The 22,661-nt window shown below is 39.7% G+C and overlaps 1 protein-coding gene across 2 annotated transcripts in view; it reads right to left on the bottom strand.

Annotated features, from left to right (window-relative positions):
- The window catches only part of ITGAV (integrin subunit alpha V), a 94,823-nt gene extending 74,817 nt beyond the window's left edge, over positions 1-20,006 (bottom strand). The window contains exons 1-2 of one of the 2 annotated variants that reach the window (XM_036073828.2): positions 19,508-20,006; positions 8,811-8,941 (exon numbers count right to left, since the gene is read on the bottom strand). In XM_036073828.2, coding sequence (XP_035929721.1) covers positions 8,811-8,941; positions 19,508-19,692 — 316 coding nt within the window. In that variant the 5' untranslated portion in view covers positions 19,693-20,006. The remainder of the gene's footprint in view (positions 1-8,810; positions 8,942-19,507) is intronic. The other variant, XM_036073829.2, reaches the window with a different exon arrangement.
- Positions 20,007-22,661: the final 2,655 nt, after the last annotated feature.

Raw genomic sequence — 22,661 nt, 5'->3', positions numbered from 1 at the left:
AGTCGTTAAGCATCTGCCTTCGGCTCAGGTCATGATCCCAGGGTCCTGGGATCGAGCCCCATATCGGGCTCCCTGCTGGGCGGGAGGCCTGCTTCTCCCTTTCCCACTCCCCCTGCTTGTGTTCCTGCTCTCGCTGTCTCTCTCTCTGTCAAATAAATAAATAAAATCTTAAAATTCACTTAGATGTTTCTTCAGCTTACTTTCAACTTCATTTCTCATCATGTCCTCAATGCCTTATTGCCATCACACTATATATAGAAACTTGATACTCACACAGATACCACGTATGCGGGTCACACAGAATTACTTTTCTTTTTTTTTTTTTTAAGATTTAATTTATTTGTGAGAGAGAGAGACTGTGTGTGTGTGCGCACACAAGCAGGGTGAGCGGCAGGCAGAGGGAGCAGACTCCCCAGTAAGCAGGGAGCCTGAAGTGGGACTGGATCCCAGGACCCTGGGATCATGACCTGAGCCGAAGGTAGATGCTTAACCGACTGAGCCACCCAGGTGTCCCCACACAGAATTACTCTTAATTTATAACATCTTTTACCAATCTATGCAGGTACTGTTTCCTCTACGTGGAACCCTCTTCTACATCTGGTGAATTCCATCTCCTTTTTCATTAGCTAGCTCACATGTCACCAACTGCTTAGAAGCCTTCCTCAAAGGTACCAGCAGAGTTCGATACTTCCCAGTTACGCCTTCCTTATTTCGGTATAAATGTATTTGTGTCTACTACTCAAAGTTAAAGTGAAATAAATGTAGATTGGTCTTCCAACCATATTTCTGAAATCTTCCCTCCTTCCCTCACTACCCAAAATCATGCTCTCAGGTAGGAAGAAAAGCACACTAAGCATATTTATCTTTCTTCTCTAAGAGTTTCTTTATGCCATCTTAAAATCAAGTATTATGCCATCTTAAAATCAAAATCCAGACTTCCTTCCTTTAGCTACTACTATATGTCTTAATGCATGTGACCAGCTACAGTGAAACTGACTTCTAATAAATTATACACTGCCTAAATATCCAGGGACATCTTTGGTAAACATTAAAAGTAAAATTAGCCCCTGAATTGTTTATTTATCAGTAATATATACACCTTGTATTTGTAAAGAATGCTTTCTTTCTATTACCTTGTTTTCTAGCCAAAAAGAGAAAAATGCACCCTTTTGCTTCTATACTTTTTCTTCTTTTGAAAGACACTTTTATTTCTCTATACAAGCTGATAACCTATCATTTCTTAGTTGTGCGAGATAAGCCAGGCTTTTCCTGACTTTCATAGGCATGAGACTTAGACTCAGCCCTTGATCAAATACTACCACAAAACCTTTGAATCTTTAGCAAGTGATGCAAAGAGGCAGAGATGGATAAGAAATTATTCTCATGGTGTCCCATGGTCAACAACAGCAATTCCAGCAGCAATAAAACACAGTACCAACAGTTCCTCTGCTAGCTTCTCTTGCTCGTTTTCAGAAAACTAGTGAGTTACCAATATCCTTCTAATAAATTTCTGTTCAGCTAAATTTAGCCAAAGTCAGTTTTTATTGCTTTTCACAAAGAACCCACCACCTATATGCAAAATACACACTTATGCATTCTACCCTAATGCCAGCATACAACACGGAGCAAGGTTTCCTTTTGCATACAACACGGAGCAAAAATACACTAGCATACAACACGGAGCAAAAATAAGTTTGTTTCCTGGTTTGGAGAACTTAGTCTGGCCAGGAAAACAAATACATCATAACATAACCAGAAAAAAAAAAAAAAAAGAAAGAAAGAAAAGAAAATCAATGTAAATTTTAGCTTAATGAAAAAAAAGAGCTGTGTTTAGTGTACTAAGACTGCTTGTATAGCAGAACTTGACTAAAAGGGAGAGGAGGGAAACTGGCAAAGGGTGTTCAAAATATACTATTTAACAGCAAGCATTTATACATCTCCAAAAAGCACCCTTCTGTAAAAATTTTTATAGTGATTCTGGAGCTAGCTGAGGTTTGTTCTTTTTACAGGAAGGGATAAAGTCACTATTCTGCTTTTTTTAAAGGATAAACAGCCAGGAAACAAAGGAGCCTACAGTACTTCACATAGTTACAAACATCAAATGTTGCAGCAAAAATCATCAGGGAGGCTTTTCAGGTTCAACTAAACTTTCAGACTCACAAAACTACCGAAGGCCACACATACCAGCAGTCTATTTAGAGAACATAGGACAGAATCAGACATACCTCCCGAATGAGAGTGCTTACATGAACTTGCCTGTGCAGAAGTACATACATACAGCTGTCCAGAGCTCTTATCTTGGCCTCACCAAATGACAGTTCAGGTATGAAGAAACAAGATCTGGTGGGTAGAAGAGCTACCCTGGCTTCAAAGCCTCATGCCCCATAGGAATGGTATCTCTTGTAATGACTCCACAGCCAAAGGTTTCAGAATGCCCACAGAGGACATACCATTTATGAGTTAACTGTACTTAGGGAACCCCAAAGCTACGTACGGCATCCCCATCATGTACTTTCAGTCTATTGATAATTTCAACTAGTCTAAATGCAATTTACCAACCAGGGACCATTTTTAGCATAAGCAATGATATCTAGGCACTTAACCACTCAGGATCCAGTAAAATAGAACAAAAAACTTAGTAAGATCAAATTGACATGTAGAGTAGGAAAGGGTTTCAACAACCATTTTTCAACAGCTGACTATTTATAATATGCAATTTTACTGTCCCTCTATGTATTATTCAGTTAGGCTGCATTATGCTGTAGTAACAAGCATCCCTAAAATCTATAAGTTGAAAATAACAAAGAATTATTTTGTACATGTATATTGTAGGTTAGTAAGCATCTGTGCTTCCTCACTCAGGGGACCCAGGCTGATAGAGGCTCTATCATTTAAACTATCACTACTCACTATAGCATCTGGTAAGGGGAGAGGCAGAATAACACCCCAACTCCTACACCCTTCTACCCACAAATGATACACTTCTACTCACGTTTTATTGGCTAGAAAAAGTCACATGAGTGTACCCAAATTCAAAGGTTTTCCCCAGTTTTAGAAACATGATACTGATGAACAGTTGTTAATGTCTACCACATCATATAAACCAGAGCTAATTTAAATAAAATGATTTTAGGAAGTTTATTTTCAAAATATTAAAAACACGGAGATGGAGCCCTTTTAAGCATTAAAGTCCCTTTTGCACCCAGAAACACAACAAAGTAGCAGATAAACTACCTAATTTAAATTCTTCAGGATCACCCCAGGAATGTATTACAGAATGTTAGAAAGGGAGGTAATTTTTCCAACCAACACTGGAAAGGCCTGTTCTCTTTTCAAGACACTACAACATATAGCAAATATAAAGTAAGTGAAAAAAAAAGAGTCACAGGGCAAATTCAACTATAGCATCAAGAAGGTTTGGAACAATAAGGGGACATGATAGTTCCAGACAGAGAGCAGAGACTTTAAAACAAGGAAGGAATGGTCAGTGGGGCAAACTGTGAAAGGTGCAATAAGATGAGGGATTCCAAGGGCCCACTGAGTAGGCAGCCACTAATGATTTCAGTTGGAGTCACGGATGGGTTGCCAGACTAAAGTGGCTGGACATGGGAAGTGATGAAGAGGATTCAATATCCTGCATGTGACGAAAAGGAGAAAGAAAAATAAGAGGAGATAATGTTCAAGGAGATGCTGTTTTGATTAGTTTTTCAGGTAGAAACAGTTTAAACATGTTTGAAAGTTAAAAGAGAAAAGAAAAAAAGAAAAAGGGCAAATGTAAAACAGGGACAGAGCGATAAATGAAGGAACAGGCAGGGTCCATGAGAAGGCTGAGGGAGCCGGTGAAAACAGTACAAAGCAGCTTGCATTTACTGAGCCACTGCGATGTGCCAGTCCCCGTACCAAGCCCCGAACACGTCTGAACTCACACATTTTTAATATCATTAATTTTTGAAAGAACTTACTTTAACTTAAATGTAACTACTTAAAAAAACAATGTATATAAGCAACACCGCACCAGGGAGAAGACAGTAACCCGTGCAAGTTAAACAGCTACAAATGGCAGGACCAGCGTCTGAGCCCAGGGCGGCCCCCTCAAGAAACCACACTCATCCCCTCAGCTACTGTTTCCCTTGACAGGTGACTGAGATGACAGAAAGACAGACAGAAAAGCCACTATCTCCCTTGAGATGCTGGAAAAGATAAAAGACATTTGTGGTGCAGAGATGCTTATGTGTTTGGGCTTGGATGGAGTGAGAGCTCCTCAGGTGAGAGGTGTAAGGCAAGTTTAGGGGATGCTTAAATTATAAGCATTTCTTCCACAGTCAAGACACAGTCTGTTTCTAGATACACATTGTCTTGACTAGATTACTGCAAACTATATTGTCCTCTTTTCTTAAATTGAAATGAACACCATGTGGACAAAAATTATAATGTTAGAAATGAATGTATTCTAATGTAAAAAATGAAGTCTTAATTTGTATATTCTTTTCATGAGGGAAGTCTCTATACAAAATGATTACATAAATATCATAAGGAAAAAAGGAAACAGACCAAAAATACATATCTGTACACATATAACTAAAGAACTTTATTTCTTAACTATAGTAAAAGCTCTTATGATTCATTCATTCATTCACCCATCCAATTTACTGAGCCGCAACTTGTGCTAGGCAACAGGCATTGTTCTAGGCCTTGGGGTTTCAGCAGTGAATAAAACAGATTAAAAAAAAAAAACAAAACTGTCCTCATGGAACATACAAACTAATTGAGAGAATGAGACATTAACCAAAAATAAATACCTTACATAGCAATGTGAGCATTCCAGGGAAAAATAAAGCAAAAAAAAGGACAGAGTACAAAGTGGGAAAGGGGCAACTGCAATTTTAAATAAGATGGTCAGGGAATTACTGAGAAGATGGTATTTGAGCAATTTGTGAAGCTAAAGGTGGAGCGGGCACCCAATGGACATTTGAGAAAACAATGTTCCAGGCAAAGGAAAGAGCCCATGCAAGGGTGAGGTGGGAATGTGTCTTTTGTTTATGAGCCCCTGCAAAGCGAGGCTGGAAGAAAATGGAGGGGAGAATAGAAGATGAAGGTAAAGATACAAATAGTGGGCTGGAATACTCAGGGACCTCTCAGCTACTATGAGACAGATAGGAAGATACTAGTGGAATATGAGCAGGAGTATTATAATCTGAATGTTTTAAAAGAATCACTCTGGCTGCCGTAGAGAATAGTCCAGGGGTATCCAGGGCAGAAGTGGGGAGAACAGTGAGATGTGCCAGCTCTCTTCCAACTGCCCCTCCAGGTTTCCTATGCACCCTGCTCTTTGCCCAGGATGCTGGCCAGTGTGAACTCACGGGCTGCCCCTCCTGCTGGCTCCCAGAGGGATCACAGTGGGGAGCACACACAAGATCACAGAGAGGAAGAAGGGTGAGGTCAGGGTTTTAGTCGCCTGTTCCTCCCTTCCAGTTACTCTGGGCTGGCTACTGCCCTCTGACAAAAGCCACAACTCCTATCTTGTGGCTCTCTCCACCTAATCATCTGGATTCTGGTTAACTGCTCCCTTTCCTTAACTGCTCCCTTTCCTATCTCCCTTCAGACCTAAAGGCCCAATTTTAATGAGACCTTCCACAGTACTTTTTGTAAATAGTCCTTTTACTAAAAGCACCTCAAACTATCCCAATTTAAGTATACCATCTCTTTCCTGGCAGTACCCCTAATTCAAGAGTCCAGGACAACAGTCCAGGTGGGAGACAATGGTAGCTTAGACCAGGATGTTAGCAGCAGAATGTCAAGAAGCAGATTTTGATTTGCCAACAGATATAATGTCAAGAATAACTCCAGTTTTGGGCCTAAGCAACCAAAAGGATGGAATGCCATCAACTGAGATTCATTTCTTAAAATCACAAATCAATAGAAAATATGTGCAAATATATTAAAATTGGCATGCAGGACAAAGAATACTATTGCTTACAAACAAATGCAAAGATGCTTCTCTTACCGTTAAAGAAATGCAAATTAATATAACCATATAAAACAATATAACAAATGTAATATATGATATAGATACATAATATATAAAATAACATGCAATATAAAATTGACAAAGATAAATTGACCAAAGACAAATATGGTGATAAATGGTGCTGTTGTGGATGTCAGAAAACATAATCGAAAGAGCATAAACCTCTGTGAAGAGTAATTTGCATTAACTATCAAAACTTTAAATATACATATTTAAAAATCCCCTGCTAGGACTTTATCTGACAAACATACACATTTGCACAAATACATGAGTACGAGATTTTTCACTACTACAGTGTTTATATTTACAAAAGACTAGAAACAACCTAAATGTCCAGCAACGGGAAATATGAGTTAAATAAATTAGGTTATATATACTAAAGTATAAAACACTATCAGTGATTTGCAAAGAATGAGGTAAACCTACATATATCAATATGGAAAGGAAATATCTACAAAAGATTTATATTGCTGGAGGGGGTGGGAAAGAGTCAGGTGCCTAATAGAAATATTTAGTATATTATTATTTGTGAGGGTTTTTTTTTTTGAAGGAGATACACATATGTAGGAATAAGAAAATTCTAGAAAGATCAAAAAAATTGTGTAGAGCAATTGCCTCTAAGCAGGCTGATGTTAGAGACTCCTATATTTCATTGTATACCCTTTTGGACTATTTGAAATTTTTTGACCAAGTACATATATTATTTTTTCAATAAACAAAATAGTATATAAAGCCGGATTTCAAAAAAGTAATAAATTATCTTATACTGCATAAAAACCTATGGTGCTGAATACAGAATTATATCTGAACAATACAACCTATAAAAACTGAACTATAGTTTCATTTTATTATTTCCATTTTGTTAGAAAATATAAATGCCCTGACCATTAATATTTTGAATCAATGGTATTTCTCCATTTGTGGTAAAGTTGAGCCTATTTACATACTCTTGGGGTTTTCCAAATGTCAGCCATATATGGAAAAAACAACAGGGTTTAATGCAGATGATTTCAAATGGAAAAAAACAAACGTGACCTGATTTCTATTAAGAGTTAGTTAATGACTGACACTCATTTTGGCACTGATCAGGATGTCAAATGGAACAGTCTACATGATTCCTGTTTCACTAATATAATTCCCAGAACTAATATATTTTAGAACTAGCAGGAAACAACGATATGGGGAAAAAAAAATTAGTTATCTTCAGGCTTACCTTAAAATATTCTATCAAAGCCCAGGAAATCCAAATTGCTAAAAAAAATTTGTAAAACTATTTTACCAGAACAATGTCACATTATTTCTTTGAAGATTCTCTAAGTTTTCACAAATGTAGATAAATATACCAATACAAATGTGTACAGGATTATATATATTTTATTTCACAGATATAAATTAAAACTCAACTTATTTCTTCTCATCTTCCTTATGCAATTTTTCTCCTCTCTACCATAATCCTGACTGACACAGAAATTTATCTCTGTAGATAAGATTTTAATATTATCCAAACTATAATGCATAATTTACCCAATAAATGTGGGGTAAGATTTTTTTTTAAGTCAACCAAATCTACTTGAATATAAAAGACTCCAAAGGTTTTGGTAGTACCACTCAAGGCTTAGATTTCATGATTAGGGAGTTGATCTACAATTGTCAGAGAGTCATTCTTCAATTTTTCTGACAGAGAGAAGGACAGAAAGCCTTGCTCCCTCTTCTTAGAAGAGGTACGAAAACATTTTAATAGATTTTCCCCAGATTTCTACAGACTAACACTATTAGTTTGAAATTGAAGACACCCAAAACAGTGAAAATACAATGTTATTTTTAAGGCTTTTATATACACCACAAAACTGTAAGAGAAAATAATTTAAGTCTTTTGTCTTCACGTAACTTTTTCTGGGGATGTGAGTTGCTTATATACATTGTTTTATTAAGTAGTTACATTTAAGTTAAAGTAAGTTCTTTCAAAAATTAAATGACATTAAAATATCTCAAATGGGTGGAATGAAAGGATTCAGGACAGCTGTCCCCCCACTGCTGAATGTACCACTTTGGCATATGGATTATTTTGAGCTGAAGGCACTTGAGATCCTGCGGGTTCAAGAGAAACTTTTGTCCTTCCCTTAACCACACAAAAGAAGCTAAATTGAAGGTCTTTCCCAGAATAACAGTTATTAACAGAGATAAATTTTAGCTGAGTGACCCATATGTATGGTAGGGCAAACATCTAATTATCAAACATCTGCTCTTGTTTTGTTTTTTTTTAAAGATTTTATTTATTTATTTGAGAGAGGGAGAGAGCATGAGTATGAGCAAGGGGGAGGGACAGAAGGAGAGGGAGAAGGAGGCTCCCCACTGAGCAGGGAGCCCTACTTGGGGCTCCATCCCAGGACCCTGGGATCATGACCTGAGCCAAAGGCAGAGCTTAACCAACTGAGCCACTCAAGCGCCCCAAACATGTGCTTTTCTTATCACTCCATGAAATGCATTCCTTTCCTCTGAAATCCCAGGCCCCTAGCCCCTTTCTTAGTTCAGAATGACGTATATACCTCATTTTGCCCAACTATCTTTGGAATTTCCATGTCTCCGTGGTTTCCTGGTACTTACGCCTATTAAATCTGATTCTCTCCTGTTAACCTGTCTCCTATCAATTTGATTCTTAGTCCCGCTAGAAGGACCTTTAAAGGAGACAAGCGTTCTTGCTCCCCAATAGGAGGGAAGGGAAAAGGGGGAGAAATATCAAATAGTATAAATTAAGAAAAGGGACCACTGCTTCAACCTTTACCTGTTGCATCAAATTCGATTGGCTGGCACCCGCGGTGAGAAGACCAGTCACACTTGAGGACTTGTCCTCCTTCCACAATCCCAGGCTGAGTAGTGTTCGCTTTGGGTGCTCCTACCAGAAGAAACATCCTGCTAAAATACAAACGGGGAAGATAAGATTTTAAATGGCATAAAGCATAAACAATAACTTATAATTTAGGAAAAGTAATCATTCTCTTGCTATTATTCACAATTTTTTTTAAAACCATTCACTGAGAGCATAATCATTTGGTGTTCTTACATACACACATTATTTAACATAGTTACTCATCCTAATAACATATTATAAGGCAAACTTCAGGGTTATATCTCATTTAAAAATGTGTGCTGGTCAAACTGTACACTTTAAATATATACAGTTTATCATATGTCAATTACATGTCAAAAAAGCTGTGAAAAATGTAGGCTGGCTGGAGTCTGGAACATTCTGTTTGGATTTTTGGTTTTATATTTTGTGTTTTGGGGGTTTTGTTTGTCTGTTTTTGTGGTCAGTTATAGACTTTCTATATCTTGAATGCTAAACAAAAATATATATATATAAATGATTCTAAAGTATGGCAATTCTATGGGATGCCTGGGTGGCTTAGTAGGTTAAGCGTCTGCCTTTTGCTCAGGTCATGATCCTGGGGTCCTGGGATTGAGCCCCACGTAGGGCTCCCTGCTCAGCGGGGAGCCTGCTTCTCCCTCTCCCTCTGCCTGCCATTCCCCTTGCTTGTGCTCTCTTTCTGTCAAATAAATAAAATCTTAAAAAAAAATAAAGTATGGCAATTCTAAATATTAATATTTTTCCTCTTGGAAAACTTGTTTCAGAACTGTTCTATTTCATTTTAAGTGACTAACAGATTTCGCTCTTCAGAGGATTAATCAATCCCTGGCCAAAGAATAGGATCAGTATTCAATTTCTTATCAGGATAAAATGAGCAGAAGACAAAATAATCAGGAGTTAAGTTTTTAAGCAAAAGAGACTTTTTCTTTAGTTTTTTTCCTATTCATTCAGAGAAAGAAATGGATTGAGTGTCTGTTCTACATAAAGCACAGTGCTGGGCGCTGGAGGCACCAAGATGAATAACACAACCTTGGTTCTTGCTCTTGGTGGAGTTTACATTCCATTTGGGAAGAATATAACCAAGGAAATTAGTCATGGCTACAAGTGTTCTGAAGGAAACCAACAATTGGCTGAGAGAGATTATTTGGAAATAGGGAGAGGAAACCTTCTTTAGATAAAGAAAAGTTATCTTTAAGGAATGGAGGGGAAAGACCTCCTTTAGATAAAGAGAAGTCTAAGGAAGTTTTCTGTAAAGAATGAAGAGAGACCTCATTTAGATAAAGTAGCAAGGAAATTTATTTCTAAATAAACCGAGATGTAAAGGATTAGAAGGTCACCAAGTAGTGTTTGTGTGTCAGCAGTCAGGGGCAAGGGGAGAAAGGTGGGATTAGGGAGTGGCATGAAGTGGTAGATGGGAGCACCCAGGTAGTGGGACAAAGACCCTAGGCAAGAAAGAGTCTCCAAGAGTTTCAAGAAAAGAGGTGTGGCTGAGGCAAGAGAGCAAGCTGAGAGTGACAGAAGATAAAGGTGGGAAGCTTGGCAAGAGCTAAATTAAGCAGGGCAATTCAGATAGGGTAAAACTTTGGATTTTATCATAAGGTCCATCTGAAGCCTTGGATTTTTTTTTTTTTTTTAAGCAAAAGGATGACACAATCTAATAAAGAAAACTAAATTTGGTGCCTTCTGGGAATAGGATTAAGGAGGGAAGGGAGCAAAATGGAACAAGGAAAGCAAGAGATTTAGCAGCTTTGAGATGATAGTGACCTAGATTGGGAGGGCGGATGGAGAAAGAGATAGGTGCACAGACTTGGGAAATATCTGAGGGCAGAATGAACAGGGATCGCTTAAGGGGGAAAGGGAAGATTAAAAATGTCACCTAGGTTTCCTTCAGGAGTGCATGAATAGGAGAACCATTTCCTGAACAAAAAAAGCTTCAAGAATAGGGAAGCAGAAGGCAGATTACAGGAAAACCAAGAATTCAGTTCTCAATGTCAGTCAGAAACATCTGCGAGACACCTAATTGCTAGTCAGGAGCTCTGAAGAGAATTTTGCCTTAGAGATAATGTACTGAGAATGTCAACTTAGAATAGATGGGTTCACACAGAGAGAAGCTTCAGAAAGAAGAGGGCCAAAGAGCGAGCTCTGAGGAGCAAGGGCATTTAGGACTCAGGTAGAGGAAGAGCAAAGAGTAAAAGAGAATGAGAAGAAATTGATTTAAGTATAAAAGAAAACAGGATATAGTTATACACAGAAGGCCCTAAATAAATGCTATCACCATTATTTCATTTCCTTATTAACAGTCACTTAAATTCTAGCAAAGAAAATACTTAATTGCCTTTCACTTTTTTGTAAAGTTATGAACACATTTTAATATGGGATGCACTCATTTTAACCTTTATTTATCAATTTCAATTTCATTTCTTCTGGGTGGTATTTGCTAAATCATACTTAAACTAGTCAAGAGCTGGCTGCATGAATGGCTGGGTTACAGGAATCCTGCTTTCTGATATTTATCTTAAAACTCCATACTCAAAATGAAGGCAAAACTCCCAACCGAACCACACCCTGTTTAATAAAGCTTTATGCAGTCATATTTGGCATCAGTAAAACATCAATGCTGGCTCTTTCTCATCATAGCCAACTGAGTTTTCATTCAGCAGGAAAAATAAAATAAGGTCCCAAGTAAGAGAGCCCTTACCCCCCATGAATAAGAGAGCACTAAGCGTTGTCATCCTCTCCTTACTGCAGTAGAGCTGGGGAACAACTAAATTACATATATATGTATGAAATTTTCCATTTCAACAGGTCAAAAATTTGGCCACAAAAATCGTAAGACTTCCCCCATTCATTTGGATAAAATGATTTTTGAGTCCATGACAGGGAAAAAGAATATTTCAGACAAGTGTACTTTTCAAGGTCTATACCTGAAAAGACATGGAATCAATTCCTGCAATAGTCCTAATAAGCATAATACAAGCACAGGTATGCATATGATTTCAGTGCTACGGATAATAGCCAGGTTCCAGATGAGGACAGAAAAGGTGGTTCTCAGAATTTGCCTAGAAATCTATAAGCAAAACTCATTTCTGGACCGTCATCACAGTGCATGTTACAGAATCTTTTATAATTTTTTTTTCAAAGCTTATTCTTCCTATCTTATAATAAATTGCTTCCTTGAAAGTGGGGGACTCTAATTTATCTTTGTGTTTGCCACATAACCAACACTCAAGAAAAGTTTTTTACTTTTTTTATTTTTTTTAAGATTTTATTTATTTATTTGAGACAGAGAGAGCGAGAGCACGAGCGGGGGGTGGGGGGTGGGGGTGGAGGGAGAAGCAGACTCCCCGCTGAGCAGGGAGCCTGATGCGGGGCTCAATCCAGGACCTTGGGATCATGACCTGCGCCAAAGGCAGATGCTTTAAATTGACAGGTAAGTAGTAAGTAAATTGGATAGTTACAGGTCTCAATCTTAAAACAGCCATGTATAAATAGGCCATTTCCACTATCACCAACCCCTTGAGAATGCAGAAATCATCCTCTATTAAACATCCAATTATTTAAATTACCCTTAAAATAATTTATGTAACATATCTCTTCTTAATCTTGAGTTTCAGATACTTTCTTTACTTGGGCACTATAAGACAGAGAGACGGCTGGGAAGTTACTAGTGGATGTGGACTTAGGCAAAGACAGAAAAAGGACACAGGAGGAGGGTTCTGACTGAAAACTGCACTCCACTGGCAACACAAAGCTCGCCTTCCTTGGATAAGACCAGGAACAAGGCTGCTGCTTTTCATCAGACCATTTGCACATTGTAGGCATGAAATGATAGTAATTAGATGTACTAATATGGGTGTTCATCATGTTTTCCTAAGCGTACCTTCATGTGCAGTCTTGCACATTGGTGAAATGCCACAGAAATGGTAGAATAATATAAAAGGAATGTGTGAGCATTGTCAATTTGTAAATACTATGTTAATGGGGGGGGGGAGGGCTGAGGAATAAAAGTGCTTTGTCCAAAGTGTCAACATGATATTTAAGTTACTTTTAAACAGTATTACGGAAAGTTTATAAAAGAGAAAAATGGAAAGACGGAAAAAGTAAACTACCTTAGATAAATGTTAAGTCCTAAGAGGGAGTTGTATAGAGGAAAAATTAAATATTTGTAGAGAACAGGGTATAGGATGATAAAAGAGGATATTTGACAAAATTAAAGAATATAAAAGCAACACATATTACAGAAAACAAAAGCCTGTTGATGTGTATTCGGAAGGTGAATTTTATTTCTGCCACAATAATAGAACAGTCTGTTAATGAAATGCTTTATAAAAATTAAGTAATTATTACTTTAAGTTCATCTAAGAATTAATGTCTACAACAGCTTAGGATAAGAGAAGTTACAGCGCTGAAAAAAACTTGCAATATAAGCAACACTAATAGACAGTCTGATACTATAGGTTACAATCACCCAATATAAATTAATTCAGAAAATCACTTCTAAATCTCTGAGCCTCAGTTTCCTCTTCTATATAATAATGTCCACTATAATTACTTTCAAAAATTTCTGAATGTGGATAGTAGACAACAGAAAAATCTGAAAGCATCATAAAAATACAAGATGATGGCACTGGAATTAAAAACAACTAATAAAACACTCTAATAAAGTAGGAAATATAATAGTCAACATCTGTTTTCAAAGGGCTTTTTTTTCCCTGTTTCCTCAAAGGACCATTAATTAACTTAAATGCAAGATCTCAAGAGAAAAAAAGGAAGAAGAGTACCAAATAGGGTACTTGCAACATTTCCTGACAATGGTGAGGAGCTGGGGAAGATACACAGGGTTACTTAAGGCTGACAAGAGATTTCACTGCTTAGCAGCAAAAATCTGAAGCTGAGCAACTTAGTTTCATATGCCTACAGCTTTCTCCTGCTAGACTCCATCTCCCTCCAAAAAGTTTACCCATGAACAGTATCAGGATCCTCATCCTCACCATTCTTCTCAAATGACTTGAGACATTTCCATTATATGATTTCAACATTGAGGTTTACATACATGAGCACACTATTAATTAACATTATGCCAATAAATTCTAAAAGATAAAGGGCAGAGTGTGTGCTGGGGGAGGAAGGAGGAGGAGTAGAAGAAAGAGGTAGAGGAAGTGGGGAGAAAGTCAGGGAGAACGTTGGGGGGCAGAGGATGGAAAGAAGAGGGAAGCGAGGTAGAGGAGAAGCGGGGAAAAGAAAAAAAGGGGAGATGAGAAGGGAGAAGGAAAAGGAAGTGAGAGAGACAAGAGGATCAGAGAAACCAACCAGGAGGATGCCCTTCAGATGCACTTCCTATCCAAAGTATACTTTAAGGGCAGTTGCTTCAGGGAATGTGACCTTCAGTACCAAGGAGAGGCAACCAGCCAAACAATGACAAGTCCTTTTTTTAAACCCTCCAAATGAACTAAGTTATTTGGCTGCTTTCAGCACTGACTTCTCCAAGATAAAGCATGTTTAATATAGTTGGCTGACTCTGGGCAGACCAATGAATGAGCCTTCATCAAAAGCAACTTTTGAAAAATTATCATACATATATGAAAAATGAGGATAAAATAGCACGGCATGAATGTTTTTTCAGAGCTGTAATTCCAGTCTCAGATTTACTTTTCATAAAAAAAAAAAAAAATGCTACAGAGTCAACATTTATATGATGTAAAACAGGCACAGTAACTGTAAATTCTATACATTTTCTGTTTTCTTTTATAAGGTCTTATGAACCCTGGGTCTTAATCAGGAGAAATCAACAGTTTGCTTTTTAAATAATAAGGCTGTAGTCTATATATGTATATTATTTATAATAAGAATAAAGAACCAATATAGCCAGATCCACACTAAGTTCACAAAAATGAGCTTGCATCACCTTGTAAAGGGTTATGAAGATGGTTACAACGGTGAGGGGGAGAAATGGCGCATGAATGTTGAAAAGGACATGCGGATTGTGACAGATTGAAACAGTCTTCATCCAAGTAAAGCAGTCTGGAGTTTCTCTCTAGCCATGGGAGCACTGCTGAAGAAATTTTAGTAGAATACCAGATCAAAAAGATGTTTCAGAAAGATAAAACTATTAGGAACACTTAAGATCTAAGAGCCAAATGATGGGCAAAGTGATGAGGATCTGAGTGCCACAGCCCACTCTTAGGACCGTGCTGAAATAAGGAGGCTGAAGTCGCAATGGAAAGCAGAGATGAATGCAAGAAACATTAACAACCAAGAATTTCTAGGACCTTCTGTCTGGTGACAAATCACTGACTAATATTAGCGGAGTACAGGAGGAGAGACAAAGAAAAATAGAAAATGAGAGGGAGGAATATGAAATTATTTCCAGGGCAACAGAGAAAATGATGGCACCATTAATAGAAACAAAGGTGCAACTGACCCCACTTGGTGAAAAAGAGCTCATTTTTAGTTGAGGTAAGATGGGCTAGTCAAGGAGAAATGATCCACAAGCTGTTGGAATATGAAGTTGGAGCTCTATTTTTAAATCCAAGATGCTGCCAGGGAAGCAGTTTTATTTTAAAAGCTCTCCAGGTGCTGCAAACAGGAAGTTATGATGGAGAACTACCAAATGTTCTCCAAGACCTTCTGTGACAAGGGCACACTCACCCTCACCTTGCCCTTGGGGTCACAGGAACATGAACTGTAAATAAGTCTTCATTAGTGTTTTTTTTTTTTTAAAGATTTTTTTATTTATTTGAGAGAGAGAGAGCGAGTGTACGGAGGGGCAGAGGGAGAGGGAGGTGAGAAGCAGACTCCCCTCTGAGCTGGGAGCCCAACTGGGGCCTCGATCTCTCCACTCTGAGATCATGACCTGAAATCAAGAGGCTGATCCTTAACTGACTGAGCCACCGATGGGCCCCAGGATTCATTAGTGTTTAATAGGGAAAAAGGCAAGAATTCTAATCCAGTGTTGCTCATTATAGCATTATTTAAAAATAAATATAGATGTAAAATGAGAACCATATAACTTATATTTGAAGAATAAATAAGAAAATCATCCAATTACTTTCTTCTTAAAAATTAAAATTTGAACAGGAAAATTAAATGGAATTTAAATTTCATACCCGGTCTTTTGATCCCACCTTGCCCCCTACCCCACACCAATCCACCCAAACAAATAAAGATTGAAAACCCGAGGTGCCTGGGTGGCTCAGCCAGTTAAGCATCTGCCTTTGGCTCAGGTCATGATCCCAGGGTCCTGGGATCGAGCCCCACATGCTGAGCAGGGAGCATGCTTCTCCCTCTGCCACACTCTCTCTCAAGTAAATTTTTAAAATCTTAAAAAAAAAAAAAAAAGACTGAAAACCCTTCTGGCCTCAGTGTCCTCATCCATAAGAACGAGTTTATCCGCTTCCCTACTTCCCCTGGTGGTTTGTGCTATAGAGTGAAGTGAGATATCATAAGTACATAAGTAAAAGTGCTTTGTAATTTATAAAATAGGCTAACCAACATAAGATATCATTATTATAATTAAACCTGGGGTACAATTTTTAATTTTTCCAATTATTCTCCATAAGATAAATGTGACTCTATTTCATGGCCTATATATGATCTTTAAATTTTATGTAAGTTTGGCAATATAGTCACTGTAAATTAATGCATACAAGAAAAAAAGTTATGGAATGCTAATTTTTTTTTCATAATTTCTAAATCACAATTTTTGTGACTTTTCACTTTAAACCTAGGACTCATTACTGGAGGGATTTTCTTGAGGACTCACCTTAATATTTTTCCTTAGTTAATTTATTTTTCCTTTTCTTTAATAAACAGTGATTCATTACTTTTCACAACAATATGGAAATAATTCAATACCAATTTTTAATAACAACAAAGTGAGATCTAAAATAATTGCTGTGGGTACTTATTTATCTTTTTTAATTTAATTTTATTTTTATTTATTTTAGAGAGAGAGAGAGAGAGAGCACGCAAAGGAGCAGGGGGAGGGGTAGGGGGAGAGGGAGAGACCGAATCCCAAGCAGACTCCGGTGCTGAGCTCAGAGCCCAACACAGCTCAATCTCACAACCCTGGGATCAGTTTGGGCGCTCAACTGACTGAGCCACCCAGGCGCCCCCCTGCTGTGGGTATTTAGACACCAAAAGAAACCAGAAGAGACAGGAGAAGACTTCATTACTGTTGCTTCCTCATTAAACCAGGCATTCTTCCTTCAGGAGAAAGGAATCTTTAATTAGCAAACATTTTTTTTCTTTTTTCTTTTAGAAGTTTATAATCACACCAAGTAACAACAACAATAAATGCAGCAGCTAAATAAACGGCATCCTCATATACCTTGGATTCCAATGCTTGTTAAATTTAAAGGCATCTTTTACAAAATTAAGCATAATTTTACATTAATCTTCGTTAAATCTGAAAAGTTCAGTAACTAGAAATCTGTTTCTATGTATTTTTTTTTAAAGTCTCAAAATTGATGTAAATTTTTTAAGGTAGGCTATATCGAGCTCACTTGTCTATCAGTAACAAAGTCACTGATGAACATTTCAAAATATTATATGGAACCAAACCCAACTCAATTTTACCTTACCATTGAAGGCCCACATGAGAGGTCATGTAACCTGTGGGTTCATAATATATTTGATGACTATAATGATTAGTCAAAGATTAGCCATCCAGCCTTGTAATCAAAAATAGTCAATATCTCATGCCAACCGTTCGATATTACTGCATTTTCCATCGTAACAACACTTAAGGTTTATCATCTTGTCGTTACCTTTATACTACTGAACTCAGAGGATTGCCACAGAATTACTCCCACCATTTGCAAAACATTCCATCAACTATGAAGTATTTAAGTGTTAACTCTTGCTAATTTAAGTACCAACTCTTGACAAAGGACAATACATATTTTTAAAACTATTAGAATTTCTTAATTAATTAATTAAATCTAAAAGAGCACCCCTGAGAAAATCTGTACCATAAAGGCACACACTTAAAAATATCTGGAAACAGGGGCGCCTGGGTGGCTCAGTCGTTAAGCATCTGCCTTCGGCTCAGGTCATGACCCCAGGGTTCTGGGATCCAGCCCCCGCAGGGAGACTGCTTCTCCCTCTCCTACTCCCCCTGCTTGTGTTCCCTCTCTCGCTGTCTCTCTCTCTGTCAAATAAATAAATAAAATCTAAAAAAAAAAAAAATCTGGAAACAAAAAACCTTTTAAATAACAGATAAAACTGACAAAATGATTAAGTCAAATGACAAGGTAGAAAATGTTGCCCAAGTTAACAATTATTTTTTTATCATTCTGGAAAATTTGTGCTCAAGAGAAAGCACTGAAACTGGAGACAACAAACAAAACTGAGTTCACTACATAAAACAATGTCTAGTTTCCACTAACTGCTTCCAACCAATTTACTGCTGCAAAGGTTGTCACCAAAATGAATGGTAATCAATACTTGCACGATAAGAATAAATCCTGCTGAACCTTCTAACAGTCATGAAATAATATTTAGATCATCCTCAAATTAGGCACGAATGAGTTGGAAAAATGGTCCTATCCAAGTAGTGACCATCAAAATTAGCCTCCCTCTCCCCCCTCAAAAATAATACCTTCAATATAGAGAAAATATAGAAGGGGGAAAAAAGTTACTATTTCTAAGAGCTTGTAAAGAGCCCTAAGAAAAGTTTTGCCTCTCGAAAACAAGATTTAAACCTCAGAAGACATCTAGTGAACATTTATTAAATCAGTATTTCTAACGCTAATATGGGGGTGAGGTGATGACAATGAGGTCAGCGTTCAGTAAAGTCAGAGACAACTTTGAATCCAATAATGACATTAACTCTGTTACAAATCCTGACGGCCTTTTGCAACGCGAAACGCTGGCAATTTGAAAACGTAACTGAATTCTTAAATACTGCAGTATTCAAATGACCTAGAGTGAATGAAAACTCAGCAAACACCCTTGTTCTTTCTGAACAATGACCTAAATAATGAATCACTATAAAAAGAACACATGACACACTCAATTCATCTGTTCACCCTCACATGTGCAAAGGTCTGTCAGTACCAGAGATAAGACACAATGAATTCACTACGACAGTCTGGTCATTTTAGTCATCAGAAAGTCTGTAAAAGGAGTAAATGAGAAACAGAATCAGAGAGGCGGAAAGTGTGGGGGAGGGCTCGTGCAGGGAGAGCGAAAGGGACTGGTGTCTAAGTCTGTGAAGCAGACAGGCTACGGGGAAGGCGAACTGGTACCCGAGAAAAAGAAGTTCGGAAATGAGACGGTCCAAGTCCGGGACACCAGCGGAGGCGGCGCGGAGTCCGGCGGGACCAGCCTTTGTTGCTTTCCCACTTCCCCCGAATTTTAAGCACAAGTCTGCCTCAAAGCTGTTTCTCTTGAGGAGAGGAGAGAGGGGAACTGAGGGGAGGTGGTGGGGGCCGCGGGGGTTCACTTCCCCAGATATTTCATCCACCCAGAACCTAAACGCCCCAGTGGGGGTGGGGGGCACAGACAGACAAACGCCGGGATCCCTCCCGGAGCCTCTCCCTCGGGAAACAGAGGGTGGGTGCGCGCGGTGGGGGAGGGGGCTGATTCCCCTTCCAAGTGCGGCCACTTACGAAGACGCGCTGGGCACGAAGAAATCCACCGCGAAGCCGAAGTAACTTCCTTCGGGGCCGGAGTATTCGGCAGGACTGTCCACGTCGAGGTTGAAGGCGCCGCAAAGAGGCAGCAGGAATCCGGGAAGAAGGAACAGGAGGCGGCGAGGGCGAAGGCGTAGGCGCCGGCGCGGCGGAGAAGACATCGCCGAAGTGCGCGCGGCGCGCCGAGGCCGGAGCCGCGGCCACCCCTCCCGGAGCGCACGGTGTCCGCGGCCCGCCGCCGCCGCCTTCGCACGCCGAAACTTGCCCGTCACTCGCTTCGCGGCGAGTCCCGGACAGCGCCGGAGGAGGCAGGAGGGCTGAGCTGCCGAGCGGCCGCCCGGGAAGTGGGGCGCAGGGCGCGCGGGGCGGGGACAGCAGCGCCGGCGGCCCCTTGCCTCCCTCCAGCTCCGCCGCTCAGCGCTTGGGCTCGGGCTGGGGACTGCGCGGGTGAGCGCCGCACCCCCCGTCTGAGTGCGGCGGCTGGCGGCGGGAGGAGGCGGCGAAGGGGGAGGGGCCGGCCCGGGAGGCCGGGCCGCCGCGCAGGAGGAAGTGAAGGAGGAGAGTCGTCCTGCGACTGGGGAGAGCTGAGCGCACTTCCGTGCGCGGTGTCGCCTCCTGTCCCGGGAGCGAGGTGCCTGTGCCGAAGCGGCGGTCCCTCAGAGTCCCCGGCAGCGGCCGCGCTGTCGGACGAGGGCCTCAGACCCAGCTCCAGAGGGCTAGTGGTGGATGAAGGGGTGGCCGAGCATCCCAACCCGCTCACGTCCAAGGGCACCCCACGCTCCCCGGTCGCGCCGGGAACTCCCCTGCGACTTTTGTTTAGAAGTGAAGAAAGCTTTCTTCGCCTCTCGGTTTCTGCTCCTTAAAACCCTGGCAGGCTCTCACAAACGGAACTCTATAATTAATGGTCGTCCCCCCTCCCCTCCACTCTCCCACACACACTGAACTTAATTATAAACTTCCAGAATGCTAGCACAGCCTCTTCCAGGCGAGTTGTGTTAAAGCTGAAGTTGAAGGATCGGCAAAGCAAAGAATTGGCAGTAATAGTTTTAAATCAAGTCGAACTAGTCGAAACCTTATTATAGTTTATTAGCTGACGTTGTGTGATTTCGAATAACTATCACTGATTTAAGACATTTGGGTAGAAATATCATTTTAGAGTTGGAAGAAGGAATGTGCACCATTGAAGTAAGGCCTCTCTGGACATGTTGCTTTTGGTGTGTTTCACGGCGTCCAGGCTCCTGACAGTTCGACTGAGAGACTTGAGAGCAGGATCCCTGACCTCTTTCATTATATTCTGTAGTCCTACCACCTTGCCAGGCAGAGTGAGCCATCAATAAAATGTTGAATGGAGTTGAAATAATGAGTAAACTTTGCCCAGGGACGTGACTTTCCTATATTGTGTATCATGTGCTGAAGAATTTGGTGAACAAGACTGAGAGTGTAAGTGCATTGTATAGACCTTAACAACTAACAAGTACTAGAACAGTAATTTTGGATTATTTTCCCAAAGTAGCTATTAAAACTCAATCACAATGCACATTAATCTCATAGCTTTTAATTAATCCTGTGAAGGAATATGTATATAAGGAGAAATGAAATGTCTAGTTTGAATTTATAGTACTTAATTGCATTATATATTTTGATTCTTAAATTTGTCTAAAAAATATGCAGCAAAACCTTGCCCATGTTTCACAAACCACGGCCCAGCACTTGTCTAGTCTAAAGGAAATTACCATGTGAGACGGGTGATCCTATACAAAAACACAAAAATACAAATGTACCTTTCCCCTCACTGTGTTCCAGATGCACCTAAGAGGCATAAACTCAAAGGGGCTTTTATTCCTTAAAAGCCTGATAACCAATCCCCTTGGAAATCCATCCAGACAAGAAGGGCAGAAGAGTGTGGAGGTTTAAACTTAGATGAAAGTTTAGTTTTAGGAAGCCCTCCCACTCCCCAACTTCTGATCCAGGACAGAGATCCAACAGACCAGAAGAAGGGAGGAAGAACAACAGGAAAAAGAAGAATCCAAAGCAATAGCAACATCTATGTGTATTTCGGCAATACCAAAATTGAGTGAACTCCGGACCTCATTTCTATTAGGAGACAATGAACCAGACTAACTCAGTGCCTTAAGGCACTCTGGGTTACAGGGGCGCCTGGGTGGCTCAGTCATTAAGCATCTGCCTTCGGCTGAGGTCATAATCTCAGGGTCCTGGGATTGAGCCCCACGTTGAGCTCCCTGCTCAGCAGAGAGTCTGCTTCTCCCTCTCCCTCTGCCTGCCGCTCTGCCTACTTGTGCTCTCTAGCGCTCTGTCAAATAAATAAATAAAATCTTTTTAAAATACTTTAAAAAAAGTACTCTGGGTTATAAATGCAGGCATCTTGGGACACCTGGGTGGCTCAGTCAGTTGGGTGACTGCCTTCAGCTCAGGTCATGGTCCCAGGGTCCTGGGATAGAGCCCCTCATTGGGCTCCCTGCTCAGCAGGGAGTCTGCTTCTCCCTCTCCATCTACCCCTTCCTCCCCCTCGAATGCATGCACCCGCGTACACTCGCTCTCTCTCAAATAAATAAAAGTAAATAAATAAATAAATAAATAAATGCAAGCTTTTTTTTTTTTTTACCAGAGTAGTCATGCTTGAGCAGTCAGCTACCTAGCACCTTGCAAAGTGAGGGAATTTATTACAGTGCATATTAATTCAGCCAGCACTTATGCAGGATCCACAGTGTGCCAAGGTACTGCGTGCATGGGAGAGGGAGAAGCATATTTTATTCTATGGAGGAAAAGCTCTGCCTCTCCCCCAGTCCAATGACACTGCTCTTTAACTACCTTATAACAATTCCCCAACTTAAAAGAACTGGATAATGATATATCTGCATTAAGTATAATCACTTTCTTATAGACGAAATAAAATATTAGCTGGTAAAAAAGAATTTGACTTTGAATTTTATCCTCTACCAATGCTGTCCTTTCATTAGAAGCTTGATTCCATTGGTTTCTGTAAATTCAAATGCCTGAGTTCAATTCCTGAATTCATTTGGTACTAGTTCTGTGACCCTGGGCATATTGTGTGCCTCAGTTTTCTTATCTATAAAATGGAAGGACGATAGCACCTACCCATAGAATTGAA

The sequence above is a fragment of the Halichoerus grypus genome, chromosome 4 (assembly GCF_964656455.1).
Source record: "Halichoerus grypus chromosome 4, mHalGry1.hap1.1, whole genome shotgun sequence".
Lineage (NCBI taxonomy): Eukaryota > Metazoa > Chordata > Mammalia > Carnivora > Phocidae > Halichoerus > Halichoerus grypus.
The sequence above is the reverse complement of the archived record's forward strand: the minus strand, read 5'-3'. Positions and strand labels throughout refer to the sequence as shown.